General features: G+C 39.9%; 2 protein-coding genes and 1 long non-coding RNA gene across 5 annotated transcripts in view; 2 read left to right on the top strand and 1 right to left on the bottom strand.

Annotated features, from left to right (window-relative positions):
- Positions 1 to 9,282, top strand: part of LRRC39 (leucine rich repeat containing 39) — a 14,591-nt gene extending 5,309 nt beyond the window's left edge. For all 3 annotated transcript variants that reach the window (XM_010409197.4, XM_019291724.3, XM_019291727.3), the window contains exons 7-12: positions 924 to 1,080; positions 1,633 to 1,769; positions 3,184 to 3,329; positions 3,702 to 3,854; positions 4,892 to 5,031; positions 6,031 to 9,282. In XM_010409197.4, the coding sequence (XP_010407499.3) occupies positions 924 to 1,080; positions 1,633 to 1,769; positions 3,184 to 3,329; positions 3,702 to 3,854; positions 4,892 to 5,031; positions 6,031 to 6,083 (786 nt within the window). In that variant the 3' untranslated portion in view covers positions 6,084 to 9,282. The remainder of the gene's footprint in view (positions 1 to 923; positions 1,081 to 1,632; positions 1,770 to 3,183; positions 3,330 to 3,701; positions 3,855 to 4,891; positions 5,032 to 6,030) is intronic.
- On the bottom strand, positions 5,027 to 12,485 carry TRMT13 (tRNA methyltransferase 13 homolog). The gene is made up of 11 exons (XM_039556425.1): positions 11,958 to 12,485; positions 11,588 to 11,634; positions 11,443 to 11,509; positions 10,519 to 10,581; positions 10,325 to 10,394; positions 9,793 to 9,899; positions 9,333 to 9,500; positions 8,989 to 9,061; positions 8,173 to 8,247; positions 6,870 to 7,284; positions 5,027 to 6,561 (listed from the first exon to the last, which is right to left on the bottom strand). Exons 1-11 carry the CDS (start codon positions 12,264 to 12,266, stop codon positions 6,366 to 6,368), a joined length of 1,590 nt encoding a protein of 529 aa, XP_039412359.1. The 5' UTR covers positions 12,267 to 12,485; the 3' UTR covers positions 5,027 to 6,365.
- LOC120410401 lies at positions 12,176 to 15,819 on the top strand. Its single transcript, XR_005602527.1, has 4 exons — positions 12,176 to 12,206; positions 13,219 to 13,279; positions 14,565 to 14,574; positions 14,881 to 15,819. It is a non-coding gene; the product is annotated as an uncharacterized LOC120410401 (long non-coding RNA).
- Positions 15,820 to 15,831: the final 12 nt, after the last annotated feature.

The following is a 15,831-nucleotide window of genomic DNA, read 5'->3' as shown; positions in this document are numbered from 1 at the left end:
CTGTTAATTCTGGCAGAGTGAAGGTCACCAGTGCTCTGAGCCATGCAGAAACACACAGCCAAGCTCCTAGAAAGTGATGAGAATTAGTCTGTGTTGAGGCCAGTGAGAACATGACAGCCAGACCCAGCCAAACTCTGCTGGTCTGCAGGCCAGTGGTCCTTGTTCAGAACTCTTTGCATGCAGACATTGTAGTTTTATTATCTCTCAGCTCTTCTGCTCTCAGCTGCTCACTGTTTTTACTGACAGAACAGGAATAGAATTTAGATCTCCCTTTATGTGCAAAAATCCATTTAGAGCAGTTTCATCTTCAGTTATATTGAATTTTTTTTAAAAAAGGAAGAAAGAAAGAAACAAAAACAAGCCTGAAACTTGTCAATGACAGAAGTGCAGGTATTTAAATCCTGGAAGCCAAAAGTAGGCAGGTTAAATCTGTGATCAGAATGACAACCCACATTCGTGTTCACTTCAGGATCATGGAATCATGGAACATGCTGAGTTCACAGAGTCCAACTCCTGGCCCAGCACAGCACCATCTCCAAGAGTCACACCCTGTGCCTGAGAGCATTGTCCAAACATTTCCTGAACTCTGTCAGGGTTGGGGCTGTGACCACTTCCCTGGGGAGCCTGTTCCAGTGCCCAACCACCCGCTGGAGGAAGAACATTTTCCTAATATATTGATGTAAACCTTTATAAAATATAAACCATTTCCTAATATGTATGATATTAAAATCATATCAATTATGCTTGCTATTCTTAGCATATTTTAGAAAACAGTTCCCAGGATTCATTTTGTAACCCACATGTTACAGTATAGCTTAAGAAGAAGGACAGACTGTTAGTGTTTCAAGCAAAACTTCTGCCTCAGCCTGTATTCTTCCTGCATACTAAGTTGAATTTCTTCCGGTTCACATTTCTTGTTGTAGACATTACCTTCATGCTTATTGAAACTAATCCACCTCCAGGAATGGCAGCTTCACAGAACTAGTTTGCAGAAAATTCCTCAGTTTATTGGAAGATTTCACAGTCTTGTTGTTCTGGATCTATCCCGGAATTCAATTGAAAGTGTACCTAAAGAAATTGGTGAGCTGTGCTTTCTTTTATTTTAAGCTGCTTTTCTAAGAAAATTGGTCTTGCACAAAATGTGCCATTTTTGTGCCCTTTGCTGGTCTCATAATCCTACTGGGTAGTAAGAAAACAGATTATTTAAATGGGACAGTGGGATAGAGATCTCCAAACCATAGATTCCCTTTAAACGGGGCTGGATGGAAGAGACATTTCTCTATGAAAGCTCCCCATGACAGAAGAAGAGCCTGTTTGCACAGCAGGGACTAGACATCATAATGCAGCTAGCAAAGTGATATTGAAAAACAGACTTTATGTTCTGAGTCCACAGCATGAGTAGCCTAGTCATAATTTTTTGGATTTGGGTTTTTCCTTGAAGCACTCAACTACAGTTCAGTTCTGTACTAAAGAGTCCTGAAGTGCTACTCTTTGCAGTTTGGTGATTTTTGTTTTGTTTTGTTTTGTGAGAACACAGAGCATTTATATAACAGTAAAAGGATAAGACAAAACAAGTAATGCTGTGCCTCAAATAGAATAAACGTGTACATTTTTCATTTGTGCTCTCTACAGGCCAGCTGACCAATCTCCAAGAGCTGCTTCTCAGCTACAACAGAATAAAATCTGTTCCTAAGGAAATAAGTAACTGCATCAGTCTGGAAAGACTGGAACTGGCTGTCAACAGAAGTATCTGTGATCTTCCTCCTCAGGTTTTGACAGACTGTTTAGTTTTGTTTAACGCATATTTTGAATTTATACAAAGCCAATTATCATTACACATTGCACTTCTGATTTCAGATTTGCTGTGATACTGTGATTGCACAGTACTACCCAGAAACACTGATGTGAACAATCTTTCTATGACTGGTCAAATTGAAGCCACATGAGAAGCACATACCTGAGTAGCTGAAGGAGCCAGTCTTTATTTTGGCCAGATAAATGACTTGGCAGTGCTGGGAGGGCAGTGATACAGTCCGTATCAATTTGTTTAGGCTGGTTATCTTCACTGATTTACCCCACTAAGAGTCTGATGCCTTAGCACAGAGAAGTTCCCTTTTGAGAGTATAAATTGGTACCATATGCTGGGGCACAACTGTAAGCATGTTTACCAGAACAGCCAGCTCTGAAAAGGGGTTGTGTGATTTATACAGTTGTCTGTGCAGAGTTGAACAAGTGTTGTTCTCAAATGCTGAAAACAATTATGGGAGACTAAAGACAACTACTCGCCTACTATGGAACTTTAATTTGAATTCACCTAAATGTGAGAGACCTGCATCTGTAACTATTAGTCTGTTAGATAGAGATGACAAGTATGTAACCATATTTGCTTGTTTTAATTTATTTAAAAAGCCAGTTGTGGCAATAGTTGACAGCAGTCAGTGCCTTGCAAAATTGAGTGAGTTCAAACAGCAATAGCCAACACAGAATCTTCAAATGGAAATATTAGCCAAAATCCAGAATTTACAAAATCTATGTGGATACAGGTTGCATGGGGTAATGTAGAAAATCTGTGGTTCTGTCCTATGGAGACTGCAGCAATGTGAACACTGTGAAGCTCTGGTTATGTGCACTTGAGTGGCATTCAGTGTTTAAACAGTTGGGCCAGATCTGCCATAAAACATCACTTGAACATCGCAAAAGCACGTGAAGGCATGATTCACCAAAGCACTTAGATGCTATGTTGCATTTTTAGAATGTCTTGCCAGAGTAGTAGACTTACAGCATGGAAGGTGTCAAGATTCACTCTAAAATACAGTCCATGCAATTTGATACATAAAAATCTGAATATTTGACTAATGAAAATGGCATATTGCATGCAGTATGAAATACTAAGGACAGTGCTGTCTTTAAAATTCTTTTTCTTGAGGCTTGGGGCATAGCTGCATTGTAGTCAGCAGTTAGGGCACTCACTACTGGGTGGGAGGTAAAGTCCCAAACCTACCTACCCTCCAGGCAAAACTTACAAGGTACCTTATTGTTAGGTACTATCAGCTATTGTAACTCAAAACCCTTCTGTGTTTACTGGCTTCAGAATGTGTTTTAATGTTTCTCAACGTTATTAGAGCACTGCTGTACTGCTGCAACAGCTACACAAAGTTGGATTAAATCTCCCCTTCTTTTCAGCTCAGTGATTTAAAGAAGCTTTCACACATAGATCTGTGCATGAATCAGTTTACTACCATCCCTTCAGCTCTTCTCAACATGCCAAATCTGGAATGGTTAGATATGGGGGGAAACAAACTCCAGGAGCTCCCTGATGCAATTGACAGGTAAGTAAAGCTCAAAGCTCATCTTGGTCACAATTCCACTGCATTGAAATTCTAATTAATAAATACTACTTCAATAGGTAATTTTTATGTTAACCTCACTCAAGATTTTATCAGCCCTAGTGTGATGTTTTGGATGAGCTGAAATAATCCATTCAATTAACAATAAATTCAGTATCAACTATAAGGTTAAATATTTACTGTCAATGATATTTTTGAACAGGGATTAGGTGATTATCTTGGATATGGGGCTTCCTTTGATAATTGCTGCCTTATGAGTCCTTTATGTGACTGAAAAATTAATTATTTTATGGTAATAACGGATATGATCTATTTTCTAAATCTTGATTTATTGCACAAATACCTATTTTTCAGAATGGAGAACCTCCACACTTTATGGCTCCAAAGGAATGAAATAAACTCTTTGCCAGAAACCATTGGTAATATGAAAAATCTTAGTACTCTTGTTCTTAGCAACAACAAACTTAAGGATATTCCACCTTGTATGAAGGACATGACAAATCTGAGGTAAGAAAAAGCAATAGAAATACAAATGAAAATACTAGAAAATATTTTTCAAAGCCTCTCTTGAGTTGTGTATCATAGTGATACTAAGGGAGAGGAAAAGACACTACCACAGTTGTAGAGATGGACACAATAAATCAGCATAATTACACAGATTAACAACAATTAAGGATTTAGTCAAGCAAGTGTAGTGAAACTTAGTAATAAGAAGTTAATTATGATAGCTACAGTCTCACATGAAAAAGTAAACTAAACCACATTTTCTCATTTCATAGCCCTCCCCCTATAATTGCCCTTTTATATCACTCTCTAAAGGCAAAAGCTTGCAGAAAAATACATGGCAGGCGTAAAAGTGACAAAAAGTAGAATTTTGCCATTGAGAAATCAAGCATTCAGAATTAAAAAAAAAAAAAAGATTAGGTTTAGGGACATGTCCTGTACTTGATATGAAAAATAAAAAATAATGTAAATTCTTAATTGGTAGAATTTGAACTACTCCTCAGTATACCATGACAGAAACTTTCCTGTTGTTTGCATTTTCATTTGGATTGCTGGATGTTGGCCATTTTAGAGAAACAATGCTAGTCTGCATAAATCATGCCTAACCAGTAAGACAGTTCCTGTTCTCAGCTCTTTTGGAAGCACCTCCTTAACTAAATATGTACAAACATAGGCCCAAGGATGGACCAAGAATAAAGAGAGACAGGACTGGCTCCTGCCTTGCAAAGCTGGGCGGAGGCATTTGCACTGTTCTCATCCACTCACCTGCTTGTGAAAGCTCAATACACCTGACAATGGGGTCAAAAACTGATGGAAAATTATGAGGACCACAATGTTTTTTGTCACCACAATCAGCTACTGTTAGATAGCATCTTCTTAGTTTATTTAATACTATTGATAGAGTAGTGAGTTTAGTATAACAAAAGTTTAATTTCATTTTGCTAAAAATAGTGCTTGAGAAATCTTAATTCAGTTTCAAAAGAGATCTTTTCTCTGGACAAAACTTACTGCAAGAGTAACCTTTTCTGGTGAATTCCTAGATTTGTCAACTTCAGAGACAACCCACTGGAGCTAGAGGTAACACTCCCTCCATGTGAGAACACAGATGAGGAGGAGCAACAGGAAATGTTTGGCATTGACTTCATGCACATGTATATTCAGGAGTCACTCAAGAAAACAGGCAAGGCTTTTTTATTAATTCTGATCTCTCCACAATACAGTGAGGAAGAGAGGAATGAACTGGATAAATAAAATCTAGGATATATATAGAAATGAAACATGAATAATCCTCTTAATAAATGAGTAGCTTTTTCAAAAAAATCTGTAAACAGGCTTTTACTGAGGGCAGGGGCACTTCTAACAGGAGTTGGCACAGTAGGTCTTCACCACAAACAGCATAGGAACATACTGGAACCATGGAGCATTGGAATAAATGTGCCTGAGTTATCTATACCATGAATAACTAGAAGCTGATGACTGTCTTTTGTATTTGCAAAATAATCAGTTTACATAGTGAAGGTCTTCTAGCACCCTTTAATTCATGAAGCTCAACTTTTCCTATTTTTGGACATTGTTCAGATGGTACTTCCAGAGGAGGATTAAGGGAGAAATGCCTATTTTCCCAACATATGTCTTTTAGCAATGAACTATCAATACCTGATAAACAGATGTTTGTCACAGCTTGCTTTCCCTGACACAAAATAAAGTCACTTAAACAAAATACCCCCACAGTTTCATCCCACTTCTAAAACATGACAAATATTTGCTATTCATAGTTTCCAAAGTAACAGCTTAAATGTTGCAGTTAAGAGACCCAAATAAGCACTTTGGAACAGATGTTCAGGTGGCAGCTGTTTTTTGCAGAGAGCACTTCACTGCAGATATAAAATGTTCTCTGTGATCTTCATTCTGTGTTTTGTGAATGCTTAAAAAATGATTGACATGCTCTTGATTTAGAACACTAAGCCAACTTTTTTCTTATCTATATTTCATTACAAAATTATACCACGATGACACTTTAGACATAAGTTTTCTTCTTGACTAGATTCCTTAGCAGCACAGGCTGATAAAAGTACTTAGGTCTACTTAAATATTTTAAGAGGAAATACAAAGCTATTCTGAACTTCAAAGTGAAAATAAAGTATGTTAACTTCTCTTAGTTTAACCTATTGTCTTTCAGGAAATCTGGAAAGTTCTTCTGGTTCTCCTCCTGTCATGAATCCAAATGAATAAAGAATGTAACTGTGAATGGAAGAAAATATCAAGTACAATTCTTCACAGCGAAGAGGCTACAACAGGTTTCAAATATTCTTAGGGGTTTTATATTTCCACTGATGTGAACTGGTTTGCATATTTGTAATTCCCAGTGAAACTGAAAAATACAAGACCTTTTCCAGGGTACAGGAAAGATGACAAAAGGGTTTTTTTGTAAGAAATGAATTAGCTTTTTAAAAAAGTCCAGATGAGTTTCATAGGGTTTGTTTTTTCCCCTGCCAATTCCAAATCTATTTTCTGTCATATAGTTGGCTCTGGTATCAAAGAAGGACTTGGGACAGCTGTCAACAGCACATTCTCCAAGGACACAGCAGACTCTGTGTAATACTGTAGTGCAGCCTTGTATCCTTGTTGTTGTAAATACTCAATCCGGCCATGATCAATCAGCCGTTTACAGAGGCAGCCGATCTCCTTTCGTTCCTCAGCACTCAGTATCCTAGTTTCAGAGAAAGGAAGGAAAGAATGAACAGCTGTCAGGAAATAGTTTTGTTAATTAACATTAGTAGTTAAGCTTAGAAAAACTACTGAAATCACTCTAAGTTCATTTCAGTCAGGCAAGCATGACTGTTGAAATATTTTGAAATGTATGTTCATGAAAATTGTATTTTTAAAGTATTTCCATAAGTTTAGTAATTAAATGGTTCTGCAAAACGCATCCATTTGAGGACCCAAAACAATTTAATGTGCCACTAGACACAGCTTTTCTGCTAGAGTCCATTTGCTAGGAAAACCAAAAATACATACCCTTGTAAAGTATCTGAACCACTTTCTGTCCTGCTGAGTGTTTGCTCATGTTCTTCTGTGTCATCAGTTTGATCTTCACTGTCTTCACTTGTAGAAGCTTTGCTTGTGGTTTCTCGCATGCCACAAGTGGCCCAACTACTCATTCTCTGAAAATAATGAAATTCCACTGGTCCCAGTCCTACTGATTTAAAGAACTCTCTGCCTACATAATGTGTCCAGTCACACTTGTGATGGCAACACAGAGCAATAACAATTCCAGCTACAGGCTTATGGTCCTCTGTGGTGCTTTCATTACCAGCAGATCTCTGAGGAGCCACCTCTGTCTGAGCAGCCCTGGAGCGTTTTGGTGCAGGCTCTTCATCTCCCCCATCACAGCAAGTGGTGTAACTTTCAACCAAGCATCTCAAAGCAAGATCTGGGAATGAACAAGTACATCCCCCCCCCCCAAAAAATATCCATAAACACCATGCCATTATTTATACAGGCTGTATCATGGTTGGGAATGTGGGAATGCTTCCCACAAAGAAAAATAAAATTATAGATCACAAATTAAGCCAAAAAGCAAGTTCAATGATAACTAAAAATTACAAACATGCTTTGAAAACATTAAAACCCTAAATGCTAAATTAATATTATGAGACCTTTTAGAGCTTCTAAGGGCTTATCCTCTGAATATTTGTTCTGCACAAGCGAGTTTAAAATAGTTTGGTTAAAAAATTGGCATACTGTAGGAGAATATCATCCCTGTAAAACACACAAGTATTTGCTCTAGAAGTTTGATATCTAGGACACCATCTATTTAATATGCACATGTACTTCTTAAATGCTTAACTGTGTCATCTTTGTCACATACCTATAAAGGTGTCATATTTATGTCTTTCTCTATGTAGTAACCATTTAACATTAAAAAAACTGTATTTGTTTAAAGTTTTCAGGACAGAAACACAATCCTGTTTGTGTTTGGGATACATATTCAGACAGCCAATAAAAATTTAGAAAGAAAAATATTTCAAAGAAGAGGCAACTGTGCTAAAAAAGTACTGTCAAATGCATGACCCACACACTATTCTCCGTTCTAATCTATTAAAGCCAAAAAAAGCTTCACTTCTGCCTAAAGTATCCTTACATCTATTATCCTTTTACTATTCCACTGGAGTTGACAGATATTTAGAATTTAATTACTGTATTCACCAACAAAGGGTTAGAGGGCAAGAACAGCTTAAAAGGACAGTTTGGAAGATCAGGCGAGAGCGTAAGGTTTAGTATCCTGACTTTCTGTAGTTCCTACATCTGTAATTCATACCTGTTGCAGCACCACACAAATGCTTCCCAATTCCTACCACTGGTAGTTTTTTCTTCTCCAAAATAGGTACCTTATCTGGAGGGGAAAAAAAAAAAACAACCAACAAAACCCCCATCCAATCCACAACTACCCCAGCACCTGTATGGTTTTTTTTTTTAAAAAATACGATTTCAGTGCACTTAGAAATAAATGTTTGCCACTACTAAAAATACATGGTACATGTATTTTTCATGTACATGGTACACTACTAAAAAAGATTGGTACATTCAGTTATAAGCTATTCGAAGGAAAGAGTCTTTTGTTAAGACAAATTAAAAGAATAGGATGCTGAGGCTGGGAAGCATATTTAACCACTTCAGCCTTTCTACACAGCCTATGAAAGGTAAATACGACATTGATGCATCTCCTGCTGACAGGTGCCTCCACAAATTCTGTATCATTGATGGTGTATGACTTGCTTAATTCTACACATAGAACAAACAATGCAAACATGTTTATTCCTGCAAAGGCTAAAAAACTTCTAAAATGTATTTGTTTTGCTACTTCTCATCTGTAATGATGTCCCATGAGTGTATAAAAAGCAGAAAACTTTAAAACTCCATTTAATATATATGTATGCATCTATGTATATTTACACATGCCTGTGTGTATATATGTGTATACACACAGCATCAACATGTCCAAGCAACCACTGAGAATAATCTTCAAATACAAGTATATTTAAGTGTGCTACGTACAAAGTGCTTGGAACCCCAGTATCTGAAATTTAAAAATAAGCCTCTATTTCAGAATGACAAAGGCCAAGAAGGAACTTACTTAAACATAAGTGCTGAATGTCTACTTGAAGTCTCTCAAATATAGAATCTCTCCTTTTATGTTTTCCATCCACCTATTTAAACAGGACAAGATCATTAAGTAGGAGTGGCCACAAATAATTATAATTTTTCTCCAGGTGTTAATGTCAGACTTTTTCCCTGTCAAGTCAAGTGACTTTCCAACATTAAACACCAGGATTTTTTTCTAATAAATTTGCTATTGGTGAAGTACGGAACATGTAACTTGTAAAATTTAAATTTATTGAGAACAAAAAATAAATACTAACAGCTTCAATGGCAATGGTTTAAAAACTATACTTTACTAATGTGACAATATCCTCTTACCTTGAATCTTGTGGTTGCCCTTTCCACAAGCAAAAACTGAACACTTTCAACATTCTGTAAGGCAACATCAACCCAATGAGACAGCTTTCCTCGCCCAGCTCCAAACTCAACAAAACACCTTCCTGGACCAAGTAAATGCAATTTTTCCATGTTACCTAAAATAGAAGCCTACAAACATCAAAAGATTATTTGTGAACCAAGCAAGTATTTACACTGTGTATTGTAATGCCTTACAGAAAAAATAATTCCTTCAACAAACTGCAGAAGACTTTTTTAAGCCTTCCTTTCAGTAAGGGATTAGGGAAAAGATGATGTGTGTACAGAGGATGTGTGTTTTGTTTTATCATATCAGATTTCCTCTGCAGGAAGCAACGGGCGCAATGCACCCAGTCACTCAAATTTGCAGCAGCACAATTTCACATTCAAACCCCTCTATAGTTATGAGTAAATCAGACCAAACCTGTTGTTTCAGGTGTTTGAAAGCAGATTCCCCGTTCTTTGGGTCATTTAAGGCTTCTTGTAAAGCCTGGTGGGACAGTATTTGTTCCTTAAGATGAAGTTCCAGGCCTGTAGGCAAATGCAAAACTTTTAGGTATAGCTTTCCAGTTTCCAAGAGTTCCTAGTTTGTAACACAATTACAACTGTGATATGAACTCAATTTGTAGCACTAACAAAACAGTCTGTTGGGAGCATAAATCTATTATCGTATGTTTATAACAGAGCTATATTGTTAACTGTAGTGATATCAGAGTGTGGAAAAAAAAGAAAAACAAAAGGAAGGGAACACAGGATTGGTGTTTCATCATTCTTTCAATCTATTTTACTTTCTGTAGTAAAATTTGGCTACTGGAAGTCTGCCTGATCATTATTTCAGATGTGTTTTATGCCATTGGTCTCATATTTTTACAGGTATCTAACCACAAAAATAACAATGAAATATTTAATCCATTCAATTAAAACCTCTTATTTTTAGTATTTAGTACTAAGCTCACCATTACTTGCTTTTTTCAACTTGATAATTAAGTTCTGCAGCTCTTCGATAGAGAGAGAAGATAGAGGAACCTTTTCAAGGAAAAAGAAAGCGACACCAATAAATATGAGACCATTCAATTTTTCTGTATCTTTATAGTCATATGACAAATTGCAACATGTAAGGACTGAACTTAAAACCAAATCATGTACTCACTTGTTTTTCTGGTATTTCTGCAACATCTTTTAAACCAGCATTAATATCTTGAACAAAGTAGACCTTTAAAAAAAAATCAAAAGAAAATAAATTTGATTCAGTTAATTACCAGGAAGCAAATAGCTAAATTCTTCAGTGTTCATAAGAAGGTATGTAGCAATAGGAATCCACTGAAGTAAGATTTTCCAAGAATTTTTCTTCCTATAGTCTGATCCTGAATCCCAGCCAGAAATTACTCTTCTGACACAGTTTAACACAATTGAACACGTTAATAAGAGTTACGCAGTCAGTGCTTACTAGACAGATTCCAGAGACCATTTTAAGGTGTCCCAGGTGTTACTAAAGATGGAGGTATTACTACTAAGGTAATACACCTTACGTATTACCAAGGTTTCCCAGGTATTACTAATTAGGCAGAAAGGCAGGCAATAAAGAAACCATCCTCTGCTTTCTTGCAAGAGCTGTTTAAACACGTCCTGTTCACTCAGCAGCTGTCAGCCAAGGTTTCTATGTCTCACTGCCAGCCTGACTGGAGCGGGCAGTTGGCTGGAATACCTGGAGCCTCCCTGTTGGTTTTACTTTCCCAGGACAACCTCTTACCCAGCCTCTGAAATGAATGGCACTGTGAGAGCCTGTTCCCTGGGTGTGTTTCTGAGAAAAATGAATTAAACGTTTTTATTTTTAACTAAGAACTGAAAAACTGTACCAAATTACAATGAGAAGGGGCAGAGAATATGAGGGGACTGGAATGTAAGTTGCATTTCAGCAAGTACTTATCGAGCTTCCATCCTGCCTTACAGTAGTGCTTTGGTAGAACTGCTGCCCTGCAGCTCACAGCTGCTGTCAGCACAGAAATCCTCTGCAGGGCTGTAATGTTTAAGGTCTAAAATCCGAGAGGAAGTGCTGAAATTACAGTGCACTTACGGGCCTTGGCTTCTCTCTTGAGTTACATTTTTTTAAATGCTTTTGTAGTTGATCTTCATATACAGTGCTAAAAGCCAAATGGAGAGAAAAGTAAGTATCATGGGAATACTGACAAAGAACAGGAAAAGCATTTACATATACTCACTGTTTTGGATCAAGAGGGCACGGAATTCTTTTTCTGTCATTTTGTTCCTAGTTAGAAAAGTTATAGAAAACACTTCAGCATGCATTCAGCGTCCTGTTTCAAAAAAGCTGTTGATGGGCATCAGCTTCATAAAACACCTATTCAGAATAGGTGGGTTAACCGGAACAGAGAAACTGAGACGACAACTTAATACTCGACTGGATCCTAAAAGAATAAACCCCTAATGCAAGGGCAGCGCTACTGCTGGGTTGAAGCGAGTGCCCGGCACACGAAGGCTCAAGGGAAGGCACAGGCGCTGCCTCTCCCCCCGTGCCGCCAGAGCGAGGCAGACCCCGAGCCCGCCCTCCCGGCCGGAGAAGGGTCCCCGCACCTCCTCGTGGCCGTGCTCTCCGCAGAAGCGCCTGCCGGGCGCCGGAATCATCCTGCAGAAGCGCCTCTTCCTCAGCACGAAGTAAGCGCAGCGCCCCGGCTGCGGCTCCGGCGCCGCCATTGCCGCTCCCGACGGCCCCCGCGCCGCCATGTTGCGGCCCCTCCCCGCGGGCGGGAGCAAGATGGCGGCGGAGCGCATCTTCGACCGGGCGGTGTCGGTGCGAGTGCGGGGCTGCGGCTGCGAGGAGCGGTGAGTGCGGGCCGGCCGTGCAGGAGCCTCTTTGCGCTCCTCAGAGGGGCTGCGAGCCATAGGCGCTTTTCTCCTGCCTGCCCTGTGCTCTGAGCGCTGCCGGGCAGAGCTCTGTGGTACCTGCGCTTTGGGGTTGCTGCGGGCATCCTCCGGTGAGGGAGGGACCGGGTCTGGCGAGGCCCGGGGCAGCCGGCGAGGGCCGGGCGGTCGCCGTGGGTGCCTCGCCAAGGGAGCGGGGCCGGCGGGGCGCCTGCAGCGGAGCGAACTCGCAGTGGCTCGGCAGAAGCGCCGCTGTGCCCGGGGCCGAGGCCACTCGAGGGCTGGGCGGCTGCCGGGCCCAGCGCGGTGTTTGGCGTCGCCCTGGCCGCAGCGTTGCCCGCGGGCCGTTCCGCCTCCCCCGGCACACCGCGGCCTCCTCAGCGCCCTGCGGCCCAGAGACCCGCGGGTTTGAGCCACCCGTGCGAGGGTGCGCACGGCGGTGGTGTCTGGGGAAGCCAGACATTCTGTATGTGAAGTGTCTCTTCAAAATAGCATGAATTTCGGCACTATGGGTCCTGTCTGGATGAGACAGTGTGTGCCTGACTCACCTGTGTGAGAAGCCGCGGAAAGGCTGATGTCCGTGGTGTGTGTTGTATTACAAGTGACTTTGTACTCGACAAGAAGTCATTGAAGACAAGGTAGCGCTGTATAAATGATTATCAGAACTTTGAAATTAATAAATTTCAACAGGCTTTTCCAAAAGTTCTAGTTCTGGACGAAGTTTCGAAAGTTCTGCCTTGCTATTTAAAGCCTGGTGGATAACAAGCAAGCAGCAAAAATCCAGCTCTGACTGAGGAGCTGCAATGACTGAAACTTACATCTTAGTTGTAGTCATCTGTGCGAACTTTCATAATGTTTCTGCCTAAATTTTTATTTTTAAAATGCCATTGATTGCTGTAATGCAGCTGTGAACACATGTTATTTGGGGAATGTTTTCTTGCTTTATTACTGAGTTTGATCTTTTTGTACACAGGAGATTAAATGTTCGAGTGAATATTGAACTACTGTCAGTTTCTAATCCTGTCCATAAAAAGGTTTGTAAATGAATCATATCTGTGTCGTTCATTAGGTATTACCTGAATTTCATTGTATAAACGGATAAGTAGAAAAAGGAAAAGCAAAATGGGATTTTAGTGTTTCCCATTTCACTTTATTTTTTATGTAATTTTTTGAGTAACTTAGTTGGTTTGGTATTGCGTTTTTCCACCTCTGCCTCCCCCCCAGCCTTTTTAGTCCTCTATTTTAGTTTGGCTGTTGATGGGTCTTAGCAAACTTGCATATTAAAAGTGTTTGGAGACGCTCAGAGGATCATGAGTTAGAGATTAAGAGTACCTTTAGTTCAAGGTGTGAAACTGGGCGTAAGGAAAAAAGTCTTTCTCAGGGAAAATAGCAATGAGACCACTACTGGAGATTTTTTAATCTCTTCTGTTGCATGTCTGATTTGTCACCAAACTGTTCTTTCCCCTGGCACGATGTTAAGGTTGGTCATGGGTTGGTTATAGCGTTGCTAAGTAAAGATTTGTTTGTAAAGCAGTACAGCAGCTTTTGGTAAGGTTCTGCTGCTGGTGGCAGTGCTAATATTATTTCCCACTGTGCAGGAGCAGTTCAGTTAGACGTGTGTACTGAGCTGCAGCCTGTGTCAGGGGGAGCCTGGAAATGCAGTTGAGTACAGCAGGGAGTGATCAGTCTAAGAGAGAACTTCCAGTGCTTGATGGGACATTAGAGCCAGCAGGCATTCTTATCCCACCCATCAATCCACCCCAGCTGGCTTGGGGTAGCATTAGTTTTAACTTGAACTGTGTGTATAAATCCCTGAGTTTGCTTATGTGTCTCCAGCTGAGAGTTTTGTTGGTGTTACTGGCACCTGAATTACTGAAACAAGTTGCAGTTGTGTGTATGTACATGTGCTGTGGTCACACTTTATTATGTTGGAACAGCTGACATGTTTCTCCTTACTTTTGTACTTCTGCTAGGGAATATCCTTCCCACAGGGGCGAGCACTGTTACAGGGAGCAGCTGCTTGGGCCTAATGTACTGCATAAAGGTTTTCCTTGCTTTCCCACTGTAGTATTTGAAGTTGTGTTAAATGGCAATGTTTTAAACATTCTGAATTAGTTGCCACAATTCTATTGTGGTTTTGGTTAAACAGCAAAAACATTCAATACCGTTTGCAGTGCTGGTTTAAAATATTTAAAGACTCCTGGGTAGCTTATAGTATTTTAATCATATTTAAATGTACATCTTTTCAGGACTTAGCTGTTCGATTGACTGATGATACTGATCCTTTTTTCCTTTATAACCTTGTCATATCTGAGGAAGATTTTCAAAGGTAAGTGAAATTACAGTATTTTCTCTGTGAAGCATTTCTAAATGGCAAAAAAGAGCAAGGGAATATTTTTAGCTTAGAGTGGTCTATGTTAGAATTCAGGTTTTGGCATTTTTCAGTTGTGGGGTTTGGTCAGTATCGTTCTCTGACCAGACGGTGGAGCAGCCAGGTTCCAGAGGGTGACCAGCTCAGATTACACACAGGAACGTTGGGATCCCGATGTTAAGTCCCATGCAGGGACACAGTGCCACTGTACCACAGTTCATGTTACTGCTGGTATCTTCTGTTTATCCTAATTGCTTCTTACAGACTGTTGTGTGTGTGTGAACTAGTTCAGGGAAATAATTACGAGAGGTAAGTGTGTTTGCATGAACATGGATTCACAGACCTGAGCCTGTGTCTTAGGGGTTTCTTGCATGATTGTACTGTTGGGTCTCATTTACTTGCTCAGAATTTGAGCAAATCATTGAATTTGGATTTCAGGCATGAACAGATGAACAGTTCAGTTTTCTGCTTTCTTTGGGTATTTATTTATTTCATTTTTTGCTTTGTTTTGGTGTGGGTTTTTTTGGCGTGGGTTTGTTTGTTTGGGGTATTTTTGGGGGGAGTGGCTTTGGTGGTTTTAAAAAGGGAGGTGTGATCAGTGTGTGGATCAAAAGGCAGAAGCAAAATAGTGTTTTGCAAGAAAGACATGCAGAAGTGTTTTGTTGTAGAGGCACAGCTTTGTGCATGCGCTGCTGGATGTTTGTGAGTTTGCTTTGTCTATGGAGAAGGGGGGCAGAGGAATGAGTGAGTAGGTGATAGAGGTGATGGCTGAGTCTCCCCTCCTTGTTCTGTGCTTGTTCCCTGTGCCCTGTCCCATAACTGCTCCAGGCTGTGCCGTGAGGATGATGCCTACTCAAAGGGCACATTTGTTACACCACAGCAACTTCTGGTTTTTAATTAGTGCAGCCCATGTGCAAGAACTCTTGTGATCAGAAGTATCCTCTGGGGATTATTAACCAAGATGTGCTCTAGGATGACCCTGCTCAAGCAGGGAGGTTGGACTAGCTGACCCATCATGGTCTCTTCCAGCCTGACCACTTCGTGATTTTGTGATATGTAGACACACTTCTGATTGAAAATAACATGCTAGTAAACTTGAATGACATGATCAGAACTGGTTCTTTCTACTAGTGTAAACAAAATATTTTATAGGAAATAAATTACAGTTCTCTGTATTGTTGACATTCTGGTTTCTGTCTGTTTATATAGTTTAAA

The sequence above is a fragment of the Corvus cornix genome, chromosome 8 (assembly GCF_000738735.6).
Source record: "Corvus cornix cornix isolate S_Up_H32 chromosome 8, ASM73873v5, whole genome shotgun sequence".
Lineage (NCBI taxonomy): Eukaryota > Metazoa > Chordata > Aves > Passeriformes > Corvidae > Corvus > Corvus cornix.
Note: the sequence above shows the minus strand (reverse complement) of the source record. Positions and strands in the feature narration are given on the sequence as shown.

Coding starts and splice junctions, on each gene's coding strand:
- TRMT13 (XM_039556425.1), bottom strand. CDS start 12,266: ATGGCTCGCAGCCCCTCTGAGGAGCGCAAAGAGGCTCCTGCACGGCCG. Junction 11,635..11,957: donor GAGAGCACGGCCACGAGGAG/GTGCGGGGACCC, acceptor TTTTCTAACTAG/GAACAAAATGACAGAAAAAG. Junction 6,562..6,869: donor GGTTCAGATACTTTACAAGG/GTATGTATTTTT, acceptor CTCTGAAACTAG/GATACTGAGTGCTGAGGAAC.